This window comes from Pristiophorus japonicus, chromosome 14 (genome assembly GCF_044704955.1).
Source record: "Pristiophorus japonicus isolate sPriJap1 chromosome 14, sPriJap1.hap1, whole genome shotgun sequence".
NCBI lineage: Eukaryota > Metazoa > Chordata > Chondrichthyes > Pristiophoridae > Pristiophorus > Pristiophorus japonicus.
In genome coordinates, this window is record NC_091990.1 from 182,798,763 (window position 1) to 182,816,915 (window position 18,153).

The window sequence follows — 18,153 nt, forward strand, 5'->3', positions numbered from 1 at the left end:
GCAATAAAGTAACTTAGTCCATTGTCTCATTCCTTCAGCACCCAACCTGAAATATCTTACTGTATTTCAGTCTTTGATTAATTAGATTTAATCAAATTAATTTGAGAAATAAAATTATAAAAGAAACATTTTACTTTATACTTGTAAGCTACATGATGGTCAAAAATATATAAATGCAAATTAAATGTTTACTTCATAGAATCTTATTTGCTGACTGCACCAAATTCAAAGCTACTGAAACACAGATACAATAAAGTTTTTTTTAATAATGCATGCCATTTCAAAATAATGTAGTCTGCTGTCTGACGTATCTGTATGTGTGGACTGTAGGTTACAATAGAAACTTACAGCACAGGAGGCCGCCATTCGGCCCGTCGTGCCTATGTTGGCTCTGAGAAAGAGCAGTCAAGCTTCCGCTCACATCCCCGCTTTTTGTCCGTAAACCTGTAAATTCCCCATCCTCAAGCACCTGTCTAACTCCCTTTTAATATTATTTGTGGAATCAGATTCCATCGCTTTTTAAGGTGGAGCGTTCCAGATCCCGACAACTCAGTGAAAAGTTCTCCTCCCCTCTAGACCTTTTGCCAATGATTTTCAATCTACCTTTTATCTTTCATAGTTATAGCAATTTGTTGTTGTCAACTAAAATTACTTTTCAGTAAAGCATGCCATATTGATAAAAATGAAGGCCATTACTGAAGGTGAAATGAATTAATAACTCACAACCCACTGTTAAAAATATCAGTGCAGAACCGTACACTTGCAAGGAGACTATGGCTTCAGGAAGAGAGTGGAGAGATTGAGCAAGAAAACAACACCTCCACTTCTCCTGCTACAAATGGCTGAAGCCTTGAAAACAGCAGGGCAGGACTCAAACTTGTTGCTAGGGGACAATGTCAGTACTTACCTTCACAGACTACAGGAATTATGATTTCAGGTGTAAAATGTCCAATTTCCATAAGTGGTAAGCTTGAGTAAATTGATTTAATTGCCCACCAGGAAAAAGGCTTGAGCAAAGACCCTGGCTAATTCCTGACCAACACTAAGGCCCTGTACCAACTTAGCAAGAACTACACCTGGTGTTTTTAAATCATTTCTAATAAAGTAATTCATATTATATCCATGCTTAGTCAGACCCACTTACTTGAGGTGCATTTGTTGCAACTAAGAATGCATTTGTACGTCCAGGATGATCATAATCATGCATGGCGGCCGCAACGTAAAGTGCCATTAACTCCAGAGCTGGGATGTTTGATGCAAGACAGCTATAGCTGTCATCAGAAATGACACAACTTCTGGAAAACATATAGGCAACCCGGCCTGATGATATTCCACTGTCAGAATCTAAGAAATATTGAATGTTTACAAATGTATTTTAATGATGTCACATAAATGTCACAGTTTATGCAGAGATTTTGAATAAGCTTCCCAGAAAAAAAATAACAGTATTTTCCGAAGTTACTTGTAATGATTGAAATCCAGTACACTTTGCAAATCAAAAAATATATTTTGATTACCTTAATATCAAATTGACTGACTACAAGATGACAGTTGCTACATTAGTCCTCTAAAACTGAACCATTTTTCAGAATTGCAACGGTAAAAAGGATGAAGCAATCATAACATATAGGGGAGAAAAATGATATTATGCATTGCTGAATGTAGTCCTAGGTCTTGTTCACTCCTAAATCTTTTGGCAAGCATTTAACTTCCTTTGAGCTTTCAAAATATGGGTATTTCAGTATTGTAATTAATAATTACAAACGTCATTTGCAATTTTTGCCTTTTAAAAACCTTAAGAAACATTGTTCAAAAGAAAGCAACACAGCAAACAGTACAACTTAAAAGCACCTCTGCGAACAATTACACACATTTTTGTCCCCAAAGATTACAGACAATAGTTTGAGACTATGGACTAACTCAGGACATTTCCTTAATACTTTTAATTTGAATCTTTTCATTATACAAACATTTTCTGAACGATATTTTTAATTTTGCAACATATTAAACCGACATGCTAATGCAGCAGTCTGAGCTGCCAGCATTATGGAAATGGATTGTGATGAAAATATATTTGAAGTTAGAAACAGAGAATCATAGAAATTTACAGCATGGAAGGAGGCTATTTCGGTCCATCATGTCTGTGCCGGCCAACAAGAGGCTGTCCAGCCTAATCCCACTTTCCAGCTCTGGGTCCGTAGCCCTGCAGGTTACAGCACTTCAAGTGCACATCCAAGTACTTTTTAAATGTGGTGAGGGTTTCTGCCTCCATCACTCTTTCAGGCACTGAGTTCCAGAACCCCACAACCCTCTGGGTGAAGACATTTCCCCTCAAATCCCCTCTAAACCTTCTGCCAATTATTTTAAATTTATGTCCCCTGGTTGTGGACTTCTCTGCGAAGGGAAATAGGCCCTTTCTATCCACTCATAACTAGGCCCCTCATCATTTTATACACCGCAATGAGGTCTCCCCTCAGCCACCTCTGTCCCAGCTTATCCAATCTGTCCTCATAGCTAAGATTCTCCACTCCCGGCAACATCCTCGTAAATCTCCTCTGTACATCCTTCCTGTAATGCGGTGACCAGAACTGCACACAGTCCCCCAGCTGTGGCCTAATTAGTGTTTTATACAGTTGAAGTACAACCCCCCGTGCTGTTGCATTCTGTGCCTCGGCTAATAAAGGCAAACATTCCTTATGCCATCTTAACCACCTTACCTACCTGGCCTGCTACCTTCAGGGATCTATGGACATGCACTCCAAAGGCCCTTTGCTCCTCTACACTTCTCAGTGTCCAACAATTTAATGTGTATTCCCTTTCCTTGTTAGCCCTCCCACTGCTTCACACTTCTCCGGATTAAATTCCATTGGCCAGTGTTCTGCCCACCTGATTGATATCTTCCTGCAGTCCGCAGCTTTCTTCTTCATTATCAACCACACGGCCGATTTTAGTTTCATCTGCAAACTTCTTAATCATACCCCCTATATTCCAGTCTAGATCATTGATGTATACCACAAAAAGCAAGGGACCTAGTACTGAGCTGTGCGGAATCCCACTGGAAACAGCCTTCCAGTCACAAAAACACCCATCTACCATTACCCTCTGCTTCCTGCCTTTGAGCCAATTTTGGATCCAACTTGCCACTTTGCCCTAGATCTCATGGGCTTTTACTTTTGTGACCAGTCTGCCATGTGGGACCTCATCAAAAGCCTTGCTGAAATCCATATACACTACATCAAATGCACTACCCTCATCGACCCTCCTTGCTATCTCCTCAAATAATTCAATCAAGACACGACCTTCCCTTAACTAAATCATGTTCTTGATTAATCAGTGGCTTTCTAAATGAAGATTTATCCTGTCCAGAATTTTTTCCAATAATTTTCCCACCACCGAGGTTAGGCTGATTGGCCTGTAATTACTCAGTCTATCCCTTTCTCCCTTCTTAAACAAAGGTACAACATTAGCAGTCCTTCAGTCCTCTGGCACTATACCTGATGTCAGAGAGGATTGGAAAATTTTGGTCAAAGCCTCTGCTATTTCCTCTTTTGCTTTGACAGCCTGGAATACATTTCATCCAGGCCTGGAAAGTAATCCACTTTCAAAGCTGCTAAACCCCTTAATACCTCCTCGCTCAGTATGTTTATTTCATCTAATATTTCACACTCCCCCTCCCCGATAGCAGTATCTGCATTGCCCCTCTCCGCTGTGAAAACAGAGGCAAAGTACTCATTAAGAACCATACCCACATCTCCCGCCTCCACACACAGATTACATTCATGGTCTCTAATAGACCCTACCCTTGCCCTTAATGTTCCCCAGTGATTTGGGCCTTTTTTTTTTGGAGCAGGCTGCTCTTTTTGGCCTAAGTTGAAAAACCACAGTTTCCCCAATCAATTTGCACCAGCGTAACTCAGATAGTTACGATTTTTTTTAATCCTTTTTTTTCAGCCAAAGTGGGTGTAACCAGCCACCTGCGCCACTTCTGGCCATTTAGGGAAGTTTGGCCAGTAAGAGTTACTCCAGTTCTGATTAGGCCAGCATATGTGGCCTCTCCAGAAAAATCTTCCCCAGAGTTAAGGGAATCAGCGCAGGTAAGGAAATCAGCGCAGATGCCCGGACACAGTGAAAGAATTTAAAAACACAAAGCAGGAATTTACCTCCAATGCCACCCTAAGGCGTGCGTGTGCGTGAGTGAGTGAGAGAAGAGAAATGGACCAGGAGACTCGGGACTGAGAATGGGACCGGACCAGCAAGCCCTTTGGGCGGGGTTGGAGGTAAGTTGCTGCTATGTGTTTTTCAATTCTTTTAATGTGTTGGGAGCTGGCTGTACGCTTCACTTTGCAGCCTCAGCTCGCTTTGTGTCCCTGGTCACCATGGCAGCCCCATCTTTCTGGCGCAGATCAAGGCTCCACCCCCAAAACTAAAGGTTGGATTAGGCCATGCCAAAATGAAGAAATTCAACGGGGAAACTTGGAACATTTTTTTTTTGCCGTATTTGGGCACCAAAAAAAATCGAGCGTAACTCTTCAAGTACGCCAAAAAAATGCTTTGGGGAAAATTGAGCCCAATATATTTATAAAACATCTTTGGGTTTTCTGTGATTTTACTTGCCAAGAATTTTTCATGTTCCCTCTTTGCTTTCCGAATATCCTTTTTAATTTCATCCCTGCACTTTCAATACACCTCCAGAGATTCTGCAGTATTTAGCCCTCAGTATCTGTCAGACGCATCCCTTTTTTCTTTATCCTACCCTGTACGTCCCGAGACATCCAGGGGGCTGTAGATTTGTTTGTCCCATCCTTTTTCTTCAAGGGCACATTTTTGGTCTTAACCCTCCGGATCTCCTCCTCGAATGCCTCCACTGATTTACCTTCAAGTACCTGTTTCCAGTCCATTATGGCCAAATCACTTCTAGCTTAGCAAAATTGGCTTTTCCCCAATTTAGAACTTTTATTCCTGGTCTATTCGTCCTTTTCCAGAACTACCTTAAAAATAACTGAATTATGATCACTAGCACCTAAATGCTCTCCCACTGATACCCCTTCCACCTGTCCAGCATCATTCCCTAAAACTAAATCCAAAACCGCCCCCTCTCGTGTTGGGCTTGCTACATACTGGCTAAAAATGTTCTCCTGAATGCATTTTAGGAATTCCACACTCTCTGTACCCTTCACACTAATTTTATCCCAGTTAATATTAGACTAGTTGAAATCCCCTAATATTACTGCCCTATAGTTTCTGCACTTCTCAGTTATGTAGTTTTAAATGCTTTGTAAGAAACCTTAATGTTTAATTTTAGAAGAACCATGATGAAAAGCAAATCTTCAAGTACTATAATATAAAATGAAAGCACTGCATATAATAGAGAGATGCATATCAGCACACCATACTATAGAATACAAGCAGTTAATTCCATAAAATACTCCTCCCCATGTTGTATAAGATTAAGTCTAAATGACTGACACAGAATAATAACTAGCACACCGATTTGGTATCACAGTATGAACTTTAGCTCAGTTCTTCCTGACTGTTAAAGTACTCCAGATGAAAAGATTATTTTGATGAACCACCTCAAAAAACAAGGTGCGAGAAATGTAATAAATTAGCGCCACCTGTTAGCGCTGGCAAAGGGAATTAACGGGGCGCCGATCACAATATTGATTGTTTTCACTGTATTTACCGCTTGGCGATAATCACGCCAGCAAAACCAAGTGTTCACAAATGGTATTGGCGCTACCGTGGCGATATATAAAGCAATGAGCAACCAGGTTTTTGGGAGGTCAGATTGATTGCTATCTTCCCAGAGATCATTTTGAATGCGTTCAGATTGTGAACATAATTGCTTTGTTGCTGGTATTAGTTTGTTCCTTTGCATTTCTCACAACTTTTGGACCTGCTGTTTTCACTCAGTCATGGGGGCTGTCCTGGCAATGCATCTTGGCATCTACTTTTAAGGTGTCGGCTCCAGAGGCATATCACGTCAAATAGGCAGGGGGAGAGCCCGTTGATGTTGCAACAGGAGGCCTTACTCTCCCAGGGTTTTCCAGGAGCAGTTCTCATACATTCACTTCAGTAGAGCAGTGCCTTAGAAGGCTACACTTCAGCAAGGAGCTGGTCACAGAGTTGTGCCTCCTGCTGCACACCAAGTCCTTGAACCTCATATCAGGAGGACCACTTCGCTCTCAGTGGCACTCAAGGTCACAGAAGCTTTGAATTTCTACGCTGGCGGCTCCTTTCAGGCTACAGCAGGGGATATCGCAAACATTTCACAGTTCGCAGTCCATTGCTGCATCCGGAATGTAACAGGCACTCTGTACAGCAGGAGAAGGGGCTACATCTCGTGGAACATATCCAGGGAGAGGCAGCAGGAACGCACATGTGGATTTGCAAGGATAGCGGGCTTCCCCATGGTCCAGGGCGCCATTGACTGCACCCACGTGGAATTGTGGGCACCTTATCACAACGCAGAGGTGTTCCGTAACCACAAAGGCTGCCACTCTGTAACTGTTCAGTTGGTGTGCAACCACGGGCAGCTCATCCTCACCGTCAATGCCCGCTATCCTGGCAGAGCCCACAATTCATTCATCCTGCAACAGACCACTGTCCCAGGACTCTTCCAACCACCACCTGGAGCTCGAGGAAGGCTGCTCAGGAACAAGGGTTATGTACTCGCCACCTGGTTGCTGACACTCGTGCTGAGCACGTATATAATGAGAGCCATGCCGCAACCAAGAACCTCATCGGACAGACTATTGGGGTGCTGAAACAACAGTTCCGATGCCTTGTGGAGCCCTGCCATACTCCCCTTATCGAGCCTCCCTTTTCGTTGCTGTATGCTTCATGCCACAACCTGGCCATTGAGAGGGCCCAGCCATTGCTATCAGAGAATGCAGGTCCACCTCAGGAGGAGGAGGAGAGGAGCAGCAGCAACGGAGGAGCAGGAGAGGAGCAGCAGCAATGGAGGAGGGAGTGTGCCGATGTTGCTTCTGCAAGAGCGATGCATCAAGACCTCATTATACAGTGTTTCCACGAAAGCACATATCACCTGCCAATTGCACTGCACCAATAAAGGGCTGTGTGCACAGCACAGAGCCTGTCACCCTGCACATGGCAAATGAAAAACAAGATCAAATATAAACTTTAAAATGACCCAGTTATTACAACCCCCAACATCACCCATGAGTACCCACAACCAACAAGAATATATTTGCAAACATTCATTTGCGAATCAAAAATAAGAAAGCAGAAGCAGCATCAAAAACATTTGTGCCAACCATTTGCTATTCACAAATCATAACCCACAAAGAGCATCAAGAATATATTTACAAAGTAATCATCTGCCCATGTCATCAAAAGTGGGCTGCTTCCCTTTTCTGGCATATTTCCCTACTGCTCCCTTCTTGCCCCTCCCAGCCCTACTGCTCCTCCTTAATGGGGCCCCAGTGTCTGAAGGAAGGCTGGTAGCAGGCCGCTCACTCTGCGACACAGAGATTGCAGATGGCCTTGCAGGATGCCCTTGATCAGCTCTGGGCCTGGAAGGGCCGGCTGCAGATTGCACAACCTCAGGCGAGGCAGCAGCAGTCTTGAATGGCTGGGGTGCAGACAGTGCCAAGTGCAATGGCGAAGTGTCAATGGTGGGAACCGGAATGATGTCATCCTGAGAGAGGACAGCACCTTCCATTTCAACCAACACACCGTTACTCCCCCGGGTAGAGCCTCAACATCCAGAGCAATCTGCTGGAGAACAGATTGCTGGCCTGCTGCGGCACTGTTGGACTGCAGGAAACCCAGAAACTATGGCAGCAGTCAGTGCTTGCATGGCATCAATCTGAGTCTGCATGAGAGCAGACTGAGATTGGATGCTCCCAACCACTGACTCCATTACAGCACTAAACTGTTGCGTGGCTTCGGCCTGTGCTGAAATAGCTGCTACCATCATTCATCACAGGCAGTCCCTCGGAATCGAGGAAGACTTGCTTCCACTCCTGAAGTGAGTTCTTTGGTGGCTGAACAGTCCAATACGAGAGCCACAGGCCCTGTCACAGGTGGGATAGACATTCGTCGAGGGAAGGGTGGGTGGGACTGGTTTGCCGCACGCTCCTTACGCTGCCTGCGCTTGACCTCTTCACATTCTCGGAGTTGAGATTCGAAGAGCTCAACGTCCTCCTGGATGTACTTTCTCCGCATAGGGCGGACTTAGGCCAGGGACACCCAGATATCAGTGGTGATGTCGCACTTTATCAGGGAGGCTTTGAGGTTGTCCTTGTAACGTTTCCGCTGCCCATCTTTGGCTCGTTTGCCGTGAAAGAGCTCCGCATAGAGCATTTGCTTAGGGAGTCTCGTGTCTGGCATGCAGGCTATGTGGGCTGCCCAGCGAAGTTGATCGATTGTGGTCAGCTACCATCCCACGCATGACACATGGCATAAGGCCCGGGTCCCCACTGTCTCTCTGCGAGTCTACCATCCTTTGCAAGCTGCCAAGGATGGGCTCAAAGGTGTGCTGGGAGATACGCGCAATGTTGGAGGCGGCCTCCTCGAAACTCTTAACAAGTGTGTCCATGCTCCCGGGCACTCTTGCCATAGCAACCAGAAGCTCGCTGTGCATGCCCGCTGACCTTCTGGCCCAGCTTCCATGTCGAGGTCCTCATCTGAGTCCTGAGCAGAACTCACGCGCGAACTCATCCTCCGGGGAGCAGGCCCTCGTGCTTCCCTTGCCCCATGGCTTTGCTGCATGTCACTGGGTCCCGGAGCAGCACCCTCATCAAACCCCAGGAACATTGCCTCCTCCACTGACATCATCTCCCCAGAGTCGGGGGCCTTGCTGAGGTGACTGTGTCTGTGCTGGGGTCTCCTGTCCTTCGTCCTTGTCTCCCTCGTCGCTCTCGGTGGGAGGCTGAGGGACAGGCTGCTGCTCTGCTGGCTCATTATCTGAAAGATAAAGGCACAAGAGTGTAGTTAAGTTCAGGGGAGGGGGGCAGGAAGGGAGCAAGGAATGGAAACACTGCACTTTAATACAAAATGGCTTGTGGTTTGAGAGGGAAGTGGCATGAGGGAAGAGAGAGAGAGAGAGAGGAACATACCAGTGCTATCTCCATGGGGATTGGCGTGGCCGCGTGCTGTAGCTCCTACGACTTGTGGGCCAATGATCTCCTGGGCGCTTTATTCCAGGTCAGTGAGGGGCCTCAGGTCTGGCTCACCACCTCCTGTCCTTTCTTGTTCCCTCCTATTGTGCGCCAGTTTGGCCTGCAAGAAAAAAGCCTTTAAGTAACTGTGCAGCTAAGTGGTTATCACATGTGCAAACTGTAATTGATTAGCTGTTAATGTATGCCAGTGCTGAGATGTGGATGTGACTTTTAGTAGGTGGACACATTTTGAGAGAGTGTGCTGGGGTGTGGCACTTTCTAGATTGTCTTGGCTTGACATTGTGGCATGCAGAGATTGTAGAAGAATGTACTCACGCTGACACCCGAGTGACATCATTGAACTTCTTCCGACATTGCGACGCAGTTCTATCCACCATGCTCCTGGCAGACACATACGTATTGTTCTACCTCCCTCCATAGGCGCCTACTGGCGGCTGGCATTGGCCTCCTACCAGTCTCAGGAAACATGGAGGCCGATCGCCTCCCCACCGCCTCCACAAGAGCCTCAAGGACGTCGTCGCTAAAGCGCATGGTGCGCAGTCTTTGTCCCTGAGCAGCCATGTTGCTCCTTTAACACCAAGAGCACAGATGGAATGGTGAGTTTGAGGCTGCGAGGCATCATTGCCCCTCCCCTTAAAGATCCAGTTGGAGCCAGCACATGTGAGGAGTCTGGACATGTGCACAGCTAAGATTGTTGAGTGCGAAGGGTAGCGCTGCGCTTGTCGATACTATCACCCCAAGAGACACGTGCAGCGCTCGATTTAGCACTCCTACGCCAGGTGCTAAAATTACCGACCAAGCAATGTTAGCGCCTCCAAATTTCCCCCCAAAACTTTGATACTTGGAACTCAGAAGGCCAAGGCTGTTACGTTGCAACTTCCTACTATATTCAAGTCATCTAATGAAATAAAGTGGCTAAATGATGTAATGTGCGAGCAAGAATAACAATGTTAAAATGGAGTGAATAGCATAGCAAACAGTTTGGTACATTACAGCGTGCTTTTCCACAGAGCTAAATGATTGATTTGTGGCTCAAAAAGGAATAGCTTTTCTTTGTCACCAAACGGCTGTTTTTTTAAATTTGACTCCAAAAATGATTTATTTTTACTATTTAGAAAGGCTTTTGTGATTTTCCCTTCCATCCTAACTGCAAACATGACAGTACTCATGTTTTTAAACCTATCAAATGCAATTTTCTCAAACATCAATGAAACATTTTCTTATCATGCTCTTCTGTGTGGGTAGTGCACAGCTATTAACTATCATAATGACATGCAATGGGATAGAAACAATGAAAAAGGCACATCGTTGCACAGAGGTGACACTATACATTTTAAACTGTGATAGCTATCAATTAAGTTAGTTACCCGTGGATTTCTTGCATCTTAAACGGCACAAAAAAGTAAATTTTCATGAAGCAAACTAAAAATTATGCATATTAAATATGTATAAGCAATACTGTATGAATATGAAGAACCACTCCAAGATTCAGGAATAAACATACACTGATCTAAATTAATAGTAAAAAAATGTTCAATCATGTCAAAAAAATATATATTCATCAGTCTCCAAATTTACATTTTCTTTATCTCAAAACAGAAATGATACTAATTCAGTGCAAAGCATATACCTGTGTCACTTCCTGTCACATGATCACTGTTTATTTGCTGAAATCCTGGGATAGGCCGCGTTGTTAAGTACCAAACAGCATGAAGCACATCAGTGGCATGGACACGGTTGTGGTCTATTCAAAATAATGGTACAAGGCAACAGAAAGTAAAAAGAACATGTTACTGATTTTCCTTTCTCTTTAAAGGAGAATCAACACCCCAATTGGGAAAATTTCTCCCTTTGTTGATAAACAACTATCACCATTTATTTCACATCATGAGATATCATTGTGGGAGATTGCTCTTTTACCCTCCCGTCCCCCGCTCCATTTGGCAATATCAGTTTTTGACTGTTTTTCCCTCCAGCCTTCCCCACACCAATGTTCCCCCATTCAAAATGGGGTGGAAATATGGTGAATCTGAATTCTCAGTCCTCTTGTATAAACTATTGTCGAGAATATCAGCAGATTATTTGACCAATCGGGAGAAGTTGGATCTCTGCCCTCAACCTGGTAACTACCACAAACTATCCCCCACCCTGCCTCTCACACACCCACCTAATGGGAGCCCTGGCTAATGTTTCTCTTTCTATACTTGGAGTACCCCCATTTTTGTTCTGGCTGAAATACAGTACCTCAACACAGATGAAAATTTGCACTCGAGACCACCCGGCCAAATTCCCCTTGAAGTGATAACTTAGAATTTTGAAAAATGAGAGTTGCTGCAGCTGTCTTGTGTGCTCCAAGGCAGCAAACAGAGAAAAAAAAGTCTTAATTATATGTCTGGAAAATGCATTCCAGATAAATTAATGTAATCAATTATTATATTTCAATATAAAATGGAAAGTAAAGAAATTCATGCACTCTCTATTCAAATTTGTTTTGAATTGAAGTCCTAAAGTATTGGCATTTTACATAGAATTACTAGCACAGAAACAGGCCATTCAGCCCGTAAGGTTTTATGCCGGTGTTTATGCTCCACACAGCCTCTTCCCATCCAACTTCATCTAACTCGATCAGCATATCCTTTGATCTGAAATGTTGACTCCGTTTCTCTCTTCACAGTTGCTGTCTGACTGGTTGAGTATTTCCAGTATTCTGTGTTTTTATTTCAGCATATCCTTCTTTTCCTTTCTCCTTCATGTACTCAGAGCCTCCCCTTAAATACACCCATGCTACTTGCATCAAATACTGCATGTGGTAGGAAGTTCCACATTCTAACCACTCTCTGGTTGAAGAAGTTTCTCCTGAATTTCATTTCCAGTGGTGGTTTGTTTTTTGTTTTAATTGCTATATCATTAGAGATGGATATCTAACATATTAGAAAAACTAAATGAATGCACAGATAGTACTTCGAAAAGCAGATGTCAAAGTGGCCCCCTTCCAGTGTTACAAAAATTCCACACAATATATTTTCTGTATAAAAATTAGTTACTAGTTATTTATAGCTCTAAATACACCTTATGTAAAGAAGAAATTATTAAGTTCTAAATTTAAATGGAGGAAGGGGAGGGAAAGAAGAGAGGGTTTCTGGATCAGGAAACCCCGCTCACTGTCTCTGTATTAGTCGACTATGTTACACACTATTTTCTCTGCTCGGATATCTGAGATATTACCTGGACTAACGGCTGTACTGTGTATTATTGTGCCTGCTCACTGACAGGGCCAACATTTATTATCCAGTAATACAAAAGTGAGAGTGAAAGAATTAACATTGCAGGTCTGGCAAAAGGTCATGACATTTCTCTCTCCACAGATGTGGCCTGACCTGCTGAAATATTTCCAACATTTGTAATTTTTATCCTAAATTAACACTTTGTGCCCATTTGCTGCCCACGGTCTGATCCATCCCATCAATCATTTGCTTAACAGGAAATAAACCAGGAGCAACAAGCGTAGTGCTCACTACAGGCTCGTCTTGTGCACACTCGGTCAGACTGGACTGAAATTCCAGGTCCACATCCTCCAGCTCGGAAACAGAACTGCACTCTAATTTTAAAAGCAAGCCCCAACATGGCGATGAAAGCCAGCGACTTGAATTAACAGCATTAAGTTAATGGTGGAGGCGTACGGTATATGAGAGAAATGGAGAAATAAACAGGGCCTGAAGCGACTTCACTGATAGATTTATAGGCCCCAAGTTTCCACATGATTTGCTCCTGATTTTTAGGAGCAACTGGTGGAGAACGGAGTATCTTAGAAATCGGAATTCTCCACATTTAAGTTTTCTGCAGTTCTAGTCAGGTAGAACAGTTTCACTTTTGAACAGAATTTTTTTTTCAAAAGGGGGCGTGCCTGGCCACTGATGTCTGATTTGAAAGTTTCCACAGTGAAAACGTACTCCAAACTAACTCAGAATGGAGCAAGTGAAGATTTTTGTAGGCTTGAAAAAACCTTGTCTACACATTAAAAAATCAGGCGCAGGTTACAAATTAGGCGTCGGGAACGAGGTGGGGGGGGGGGGGGAGGGGGGGGGAAGGGAAGTCATTAAATTCTACAATAAATCCTTAGTTATACTTATACAAATAAATCCAACCTGAATAAAAATTTATAAGCAAAGAAAAGATTAAATAAACCATGTTCCTACCTGTGTGAAAGTGCTTCAGGCAGGCCTTTCAGGCAGCGGTTTGCCGTCGGGCACGACGGACGGCGGGGGGGGGGGGGGGAGGGGGGGAGGGAGGGAGGGAGAAAGCTGCAGGAAGCCTCAGTACTTGAGGCAGCCGTTTGCCGTCGGGCACGACGGACGGTAGGAGGAGGGAGGGAGAAAGCTGCAAGAAGCCTCAGTGCTGATCATGGAAGGGCAATGTGGTTTTATTAAAAAATGATAAAAATTGAACAGCTACAAAGAATTTGAATAGTCTCAAACAAGTGCATGTGTCCCGTTTATCACAGTCTATCTTTAATTACAGAATGCACTCCCTCACACACAGAAATATCAAGAAAATTAAAATACAAGCCTTTTGCAAGGGTTCAATAAACAAATTTTCACTTTTTCTGCAGCACTTTTTAAAATGGCCGAGTGCCAATGTTTCCTTCAGACTGCGCGTGCGCGAACGCTCCAACGCGCATGCGCAAGGTTGCCGGCACGAAAAAAACTCATTTAAATTGTACCCGCCCCCTCCGACTTACAAAATCGGCGCGAGTGGTAGGCTTCGCTCCCTGTGCGCCGCGCCAAGCAGACATCGAACTGCAAAGCGCTCGAGAATAGCGCGGTTTTTTTCAGGCGCCGTTTTCGGCGCGAAAAACGGGCGCCCAGCTCGGAGGGGCACCTGTTTTGCCGCGTGTGGAAACTTGGGGCCATAGAATGGTTACGGCACAGAAGGCGGCCATTTGGTCTGTCGAGCCCATGACAACTCTCAGCTAGTCCCAATCCCTTGCCCTTTCCCATAGCCCTGCAAATGTGTTTCCCTTCAGATACTTATCCAACTCTCTTCTGAAAGATAAAATTGAGTCTGCCTCCACCACCCTGTCAGGCAGTGCATTTCAGATCTTGACCACTTGCTGCTTAAAAAGTGTTTTCTTACGTCACTTTTGCCAATCAACTTAAATCTGTGCCCTCTGGTTCTCGACCCTTCTGCCAATGGGAACAGTTTCCCTCCATCTACTCTATCCAGACCCCTCAGGATTTTGAACACCTCCAACAAGTCTCCTCTCAATCTTCTCTGCTCCAAGGAGAATAACACCAGCTTCTCTAGTCTATCAACGTAACTGAACTCCCTCATCCCTGGAACCATTCTTGTAAATCTTTTCTGCACCCTCTCTAAGGCCTTCACACCCTTCCTGAAGTGTGGTGCCCAGAACTGGACACAATACTCCAGTTGAAGCCGAACCAGTGTTTTATACAGGATCATAATTTCCACACTTTTGTACTCTAGATCTCGATTTATTAAGTCCAGGATCCAGTCAGCCTTTTTAACTGCTTTCTAAACCTGCCCTGTCACCTTCAATGCTTTACGCACACATACCCCCAGGTCTCCGTTCGTGCACCCCTTTTAGGATTGGACCCTTTCGTTCACAGAAACAATAGTTGCAGGAGTAGGCCATTCAGCCCTTCAAGCCTGCACCACCATTCAATAAGATATGTCCTCTCCTCATTCTTTCTACCAAAATGCCTCAATTCACACTTTTTTGCATTAAGCTTATCTGCCGCATGTTCATCCATTTCACCAGCCTGTCTCTGCCCTCTGGAAGTTTATCACTCTCCTCCTCAGTGTTCACTATACTTCCAAGTTTTGTGTCATGTCAAAATTTTGAAATCGTGCCCTGTACACCCACGTCCAAGTCATTAATATATATCAAGAAAAGCAGTGGTCCTAGAACCGACCCCAGGGAACACCACTGTATACCTTCCTCCAGTCCGAAAAACAACAGTTCACTACTACTCTCTGTTTCCTGTCACTGAGCCAATTTCATATCCAGGCTGCCATTGGCATTTTTATGCCATGGGCTTCAATTTTGCTGGCAAGGCTATTATGTGGCACTTTGTCGAATACCTTTTGGAAATCATGTACACTACATCAACCACATTACCCTCATCAATCCTCTCTCTGTAACCTCATCAAAAAACTCGATCTAGTTAGTTAAACACAATTTGCCTTTAACAAATCCGTGCTGGCTTTCCTTAACTAATCTATCCCTATCCAAGTGACTGTTAATTTTGTCTCTGGTTACTGTTTCCAAAAGCTTCCCCACTGCTGAGGTTAAACTGAATGCCCGATAGTTGTTGGGTTTATCCTTCCACCCTTTTTTGAACAATGCTGTAACATTTACCATTCTCCAGTCTTCTGGCACCATCCCTGTATCTATGGAGGATTGGAATATTATGGCCAGTATCTCCGTGATTTCCACCCTCCATTCCCTCAGCATCCTAGGATGCATCTCATCTGGTCCTGGTGATTTATTTACTTTAAGTACAGCCAGCCTTTCTAATACCTCTTCTTTATCAGAGAGCAACAGTTTCCCTGCAATTACCACTAAAAAAAGCATTCTTCTGCCGTCAGTGGCTCCTTTTGCTGCCACACCAGGCCAACCGCCACCTCCAACCTCAAAGAAAAGTAAGAGGACAGTCAAAAGAGAAAAAAAATGCTAAATTAAGTTAGGGAAAATGAAGCAGGGGAGAAGAGAGAAAATCAAAAGCAGAAGTAGGGAGAGAAAAACAAAGACAGATAAGAGACAAAGCATTCTCTCTGAATTACCATGTGCAATGCCACAAATGAGAATATATTCTATATATAGATATGTAGGTGTTGGATAGATAGGGAAGTTATTAATACTTACAAGGAATGTCACGGTAACCATTCTCCAGTGCACAAAAGTAGTTCATAAACTCTCGAACGGGGATTTTGAAGAGGTCGAATAAGCCAGTATCAAGAAACAGGGAATAAATGACCTAAAACACCAAAATGGTTTTGTTGGTTACTAAAGCTCACAAAGGGAGACTTGGCTGATAAAGGATACAGAATGCAGAGACTCAGAATTCTCACATTTTTGACTATCATTGTATATGTGTTAGTTACCTTGTTTGGTATAGTTGTATATTAGATACTCCATCATTGGTTTATGCATGGCCATATGGTGTGTCTGTGTATGTATACACCCCATATATTTATTGGTAGCACAGACATGCATGTTAAAATTTATTTGGCAGTATGCTATGAACAGTGCCAGTGGATAGTGAAAATTCAGAGGGGGGGGGGGGGGAAAGAGAGAGGAGGTCAGGAACCCGGCAGGGGGCGGGGTAAAGAGTACAGCGAGAAACACTGCGGGGGGAAGGGAGCGAGAAACACTGCGGGGGGAAGGGAGCGAGAAACACTGCGGGGGGAAGGGAGCGAGAAACACTGCGGGGGGAGAGAGAAACACTGCGGGGGGAGAGAGAAACACTGCGGGGGGAGAGAGAAACACTGCGGGGGGAGAGAGAAACACTGCGGGGGGAGAGAGAAACACTGCGGGGGGAGAGAGAAACACTGCGGGGGGAGAGAGAAACACTGCGGGGGGAGAGAGAAACACTGCGGGGGGAGAGAGAAACACTGCGGGGGGAGAGAGAAACACTGCGGGGGGAGAGAGAAACACTGCGGGGGGAGAGAGAAACACTGCGGGGGGAGAGAGAAACACTGCGGGGGGAGAGAGAAACACTGCGGGGGGAGAGAGAAACACTGCGGGGGGAGAGAGAAACACTGCGGGGGAGAGAGAAACACTGCGGGGCAGAGAGAAACACTGCGGGGGAGAGAGAAACACTGCGGGGAGAGAGAAACACTGCGGGGAGAGAGAAACACTGCGGGGGAGAGAGAAACACTGCGGGGAGAGAGAAACACTGCGGGGAGAGAGAAACACTGCGGGGAGAGAGAAACACTGCGGGGAGAGAGAAACACTGCGGGGAGAGAGAAACACTGCGGGGAGAGAGAAACACTGCGGGGAGAGAGAAACACTGCGGGGAGAGAGAAACACTGCGGGGAGAGAGAAACACTGCGGGGAGAGAGAAACACTGCGGGGAGAGAGAAACACTGCGGGGAGAGAGAAACACTGCGGGGAGAGAGAAACACTGCGGGGAGAGAGAAACACTGCGGGGAGAGAGAAACACTGCGGGGAGAGAGAAACACTGCGGGGAGAGAGAAACACTGCGGGGAGAGAGAAACACTGCGGGGGAGAGAGAAACACTGCGGGGAGAGAGAAACACTGCGGGGGAGAGAGAAACACTGCGGGGGAGAGAGAAACACTGCGGGGGAGAGAGAAACACTGCGGGGGAGAGAGAAACACTGCGGGGGAGAGAGAAACACTGCGGGGGAGAGAGAAACACTGCGGGGGAGAGAGAAACACTGCGGGGGGAGAGAGAAACACTGCGGGGGGAGAGAGAAACACTGCGGGGGGAGAGAGAAACACTGCGGGGGGAGAGAGAAACACTGCGGGGGGAGAGAGAAACACTGCGGGGGAGAGAGAAACACTGCGGGGGAGAGAGAAACACTGCGGGGGGAGAGAGAAACACTGCGGGGGGAGAGAGAAACACTGCGGGGGGAGAGAGAAACACTGCGGGGGGAGAGAGAAACACTGCGGGGGGAGAGAGAAACACTGCGGGGGGAGAGAGAAACACTGCGGGGGGAGAGAGAAACACTGCGGGGGGAGAGAGAAACACTGCGGGGGGAGAGAGAAACACTGCGGGGGGAGAGAGAAACACTGCGGGGGGAGAGAGAAACACTGCGGGGGGAGAGAGAAACACTGCGGGGGGAGAGAGAAACACTGCGGGGGGAGAGAGAAACACTGCGGGGGGAGAGAGAAACACTGCGGGGGGAGAGAGAAACACTGCGGGGGGAGAGAGAAACACTGCGGGGGGAGAGAGAAACACTGCGGGGGGAGAGAGAAACACTGCGGGGGGAGAGAGAAACACTGCGGGGGGAGAGAGAAACA

General features: G+C 45.6%; 1 protein-coding gene across 14 annotated transcripts in view; it reads right to left on the bottom strand.

Moving 5' to 3' along the window:
- The window catches only part of pde3b (phosphodiesterase 3B), a 442,736-nt gene that overhangs the window by 19,716 nt on the left and 404,867 nt on the right, over positions 1–18,153 (bottom strand). For all 14 annotated transcript variants that reach the window (XR_011596648.1, XM_070899927.1, XM_070899935.1 and 11 more), the window contains 3 exons: positions 16,033–16,144; positions 10,777–10,890; positions 1,145–1,344 (listed from right to left, as the gene is read on the bottom strand). Coding sequence is in view for 13 of the 14 variants with exons in the window: in XM_070899927.1 (XP_070756028.1) it covers positions 1,145–1,344; positions 10,777–10,890; positions 16,033–16,144 (426 nt within the window). In the remaining variant the exon portion in view is untranslated. The remainder of the gene's footprint in view (positions 1–1,144; positions 1,345–10,776; positions 10,891–16,032; positions 16,145–18,153) is intronic.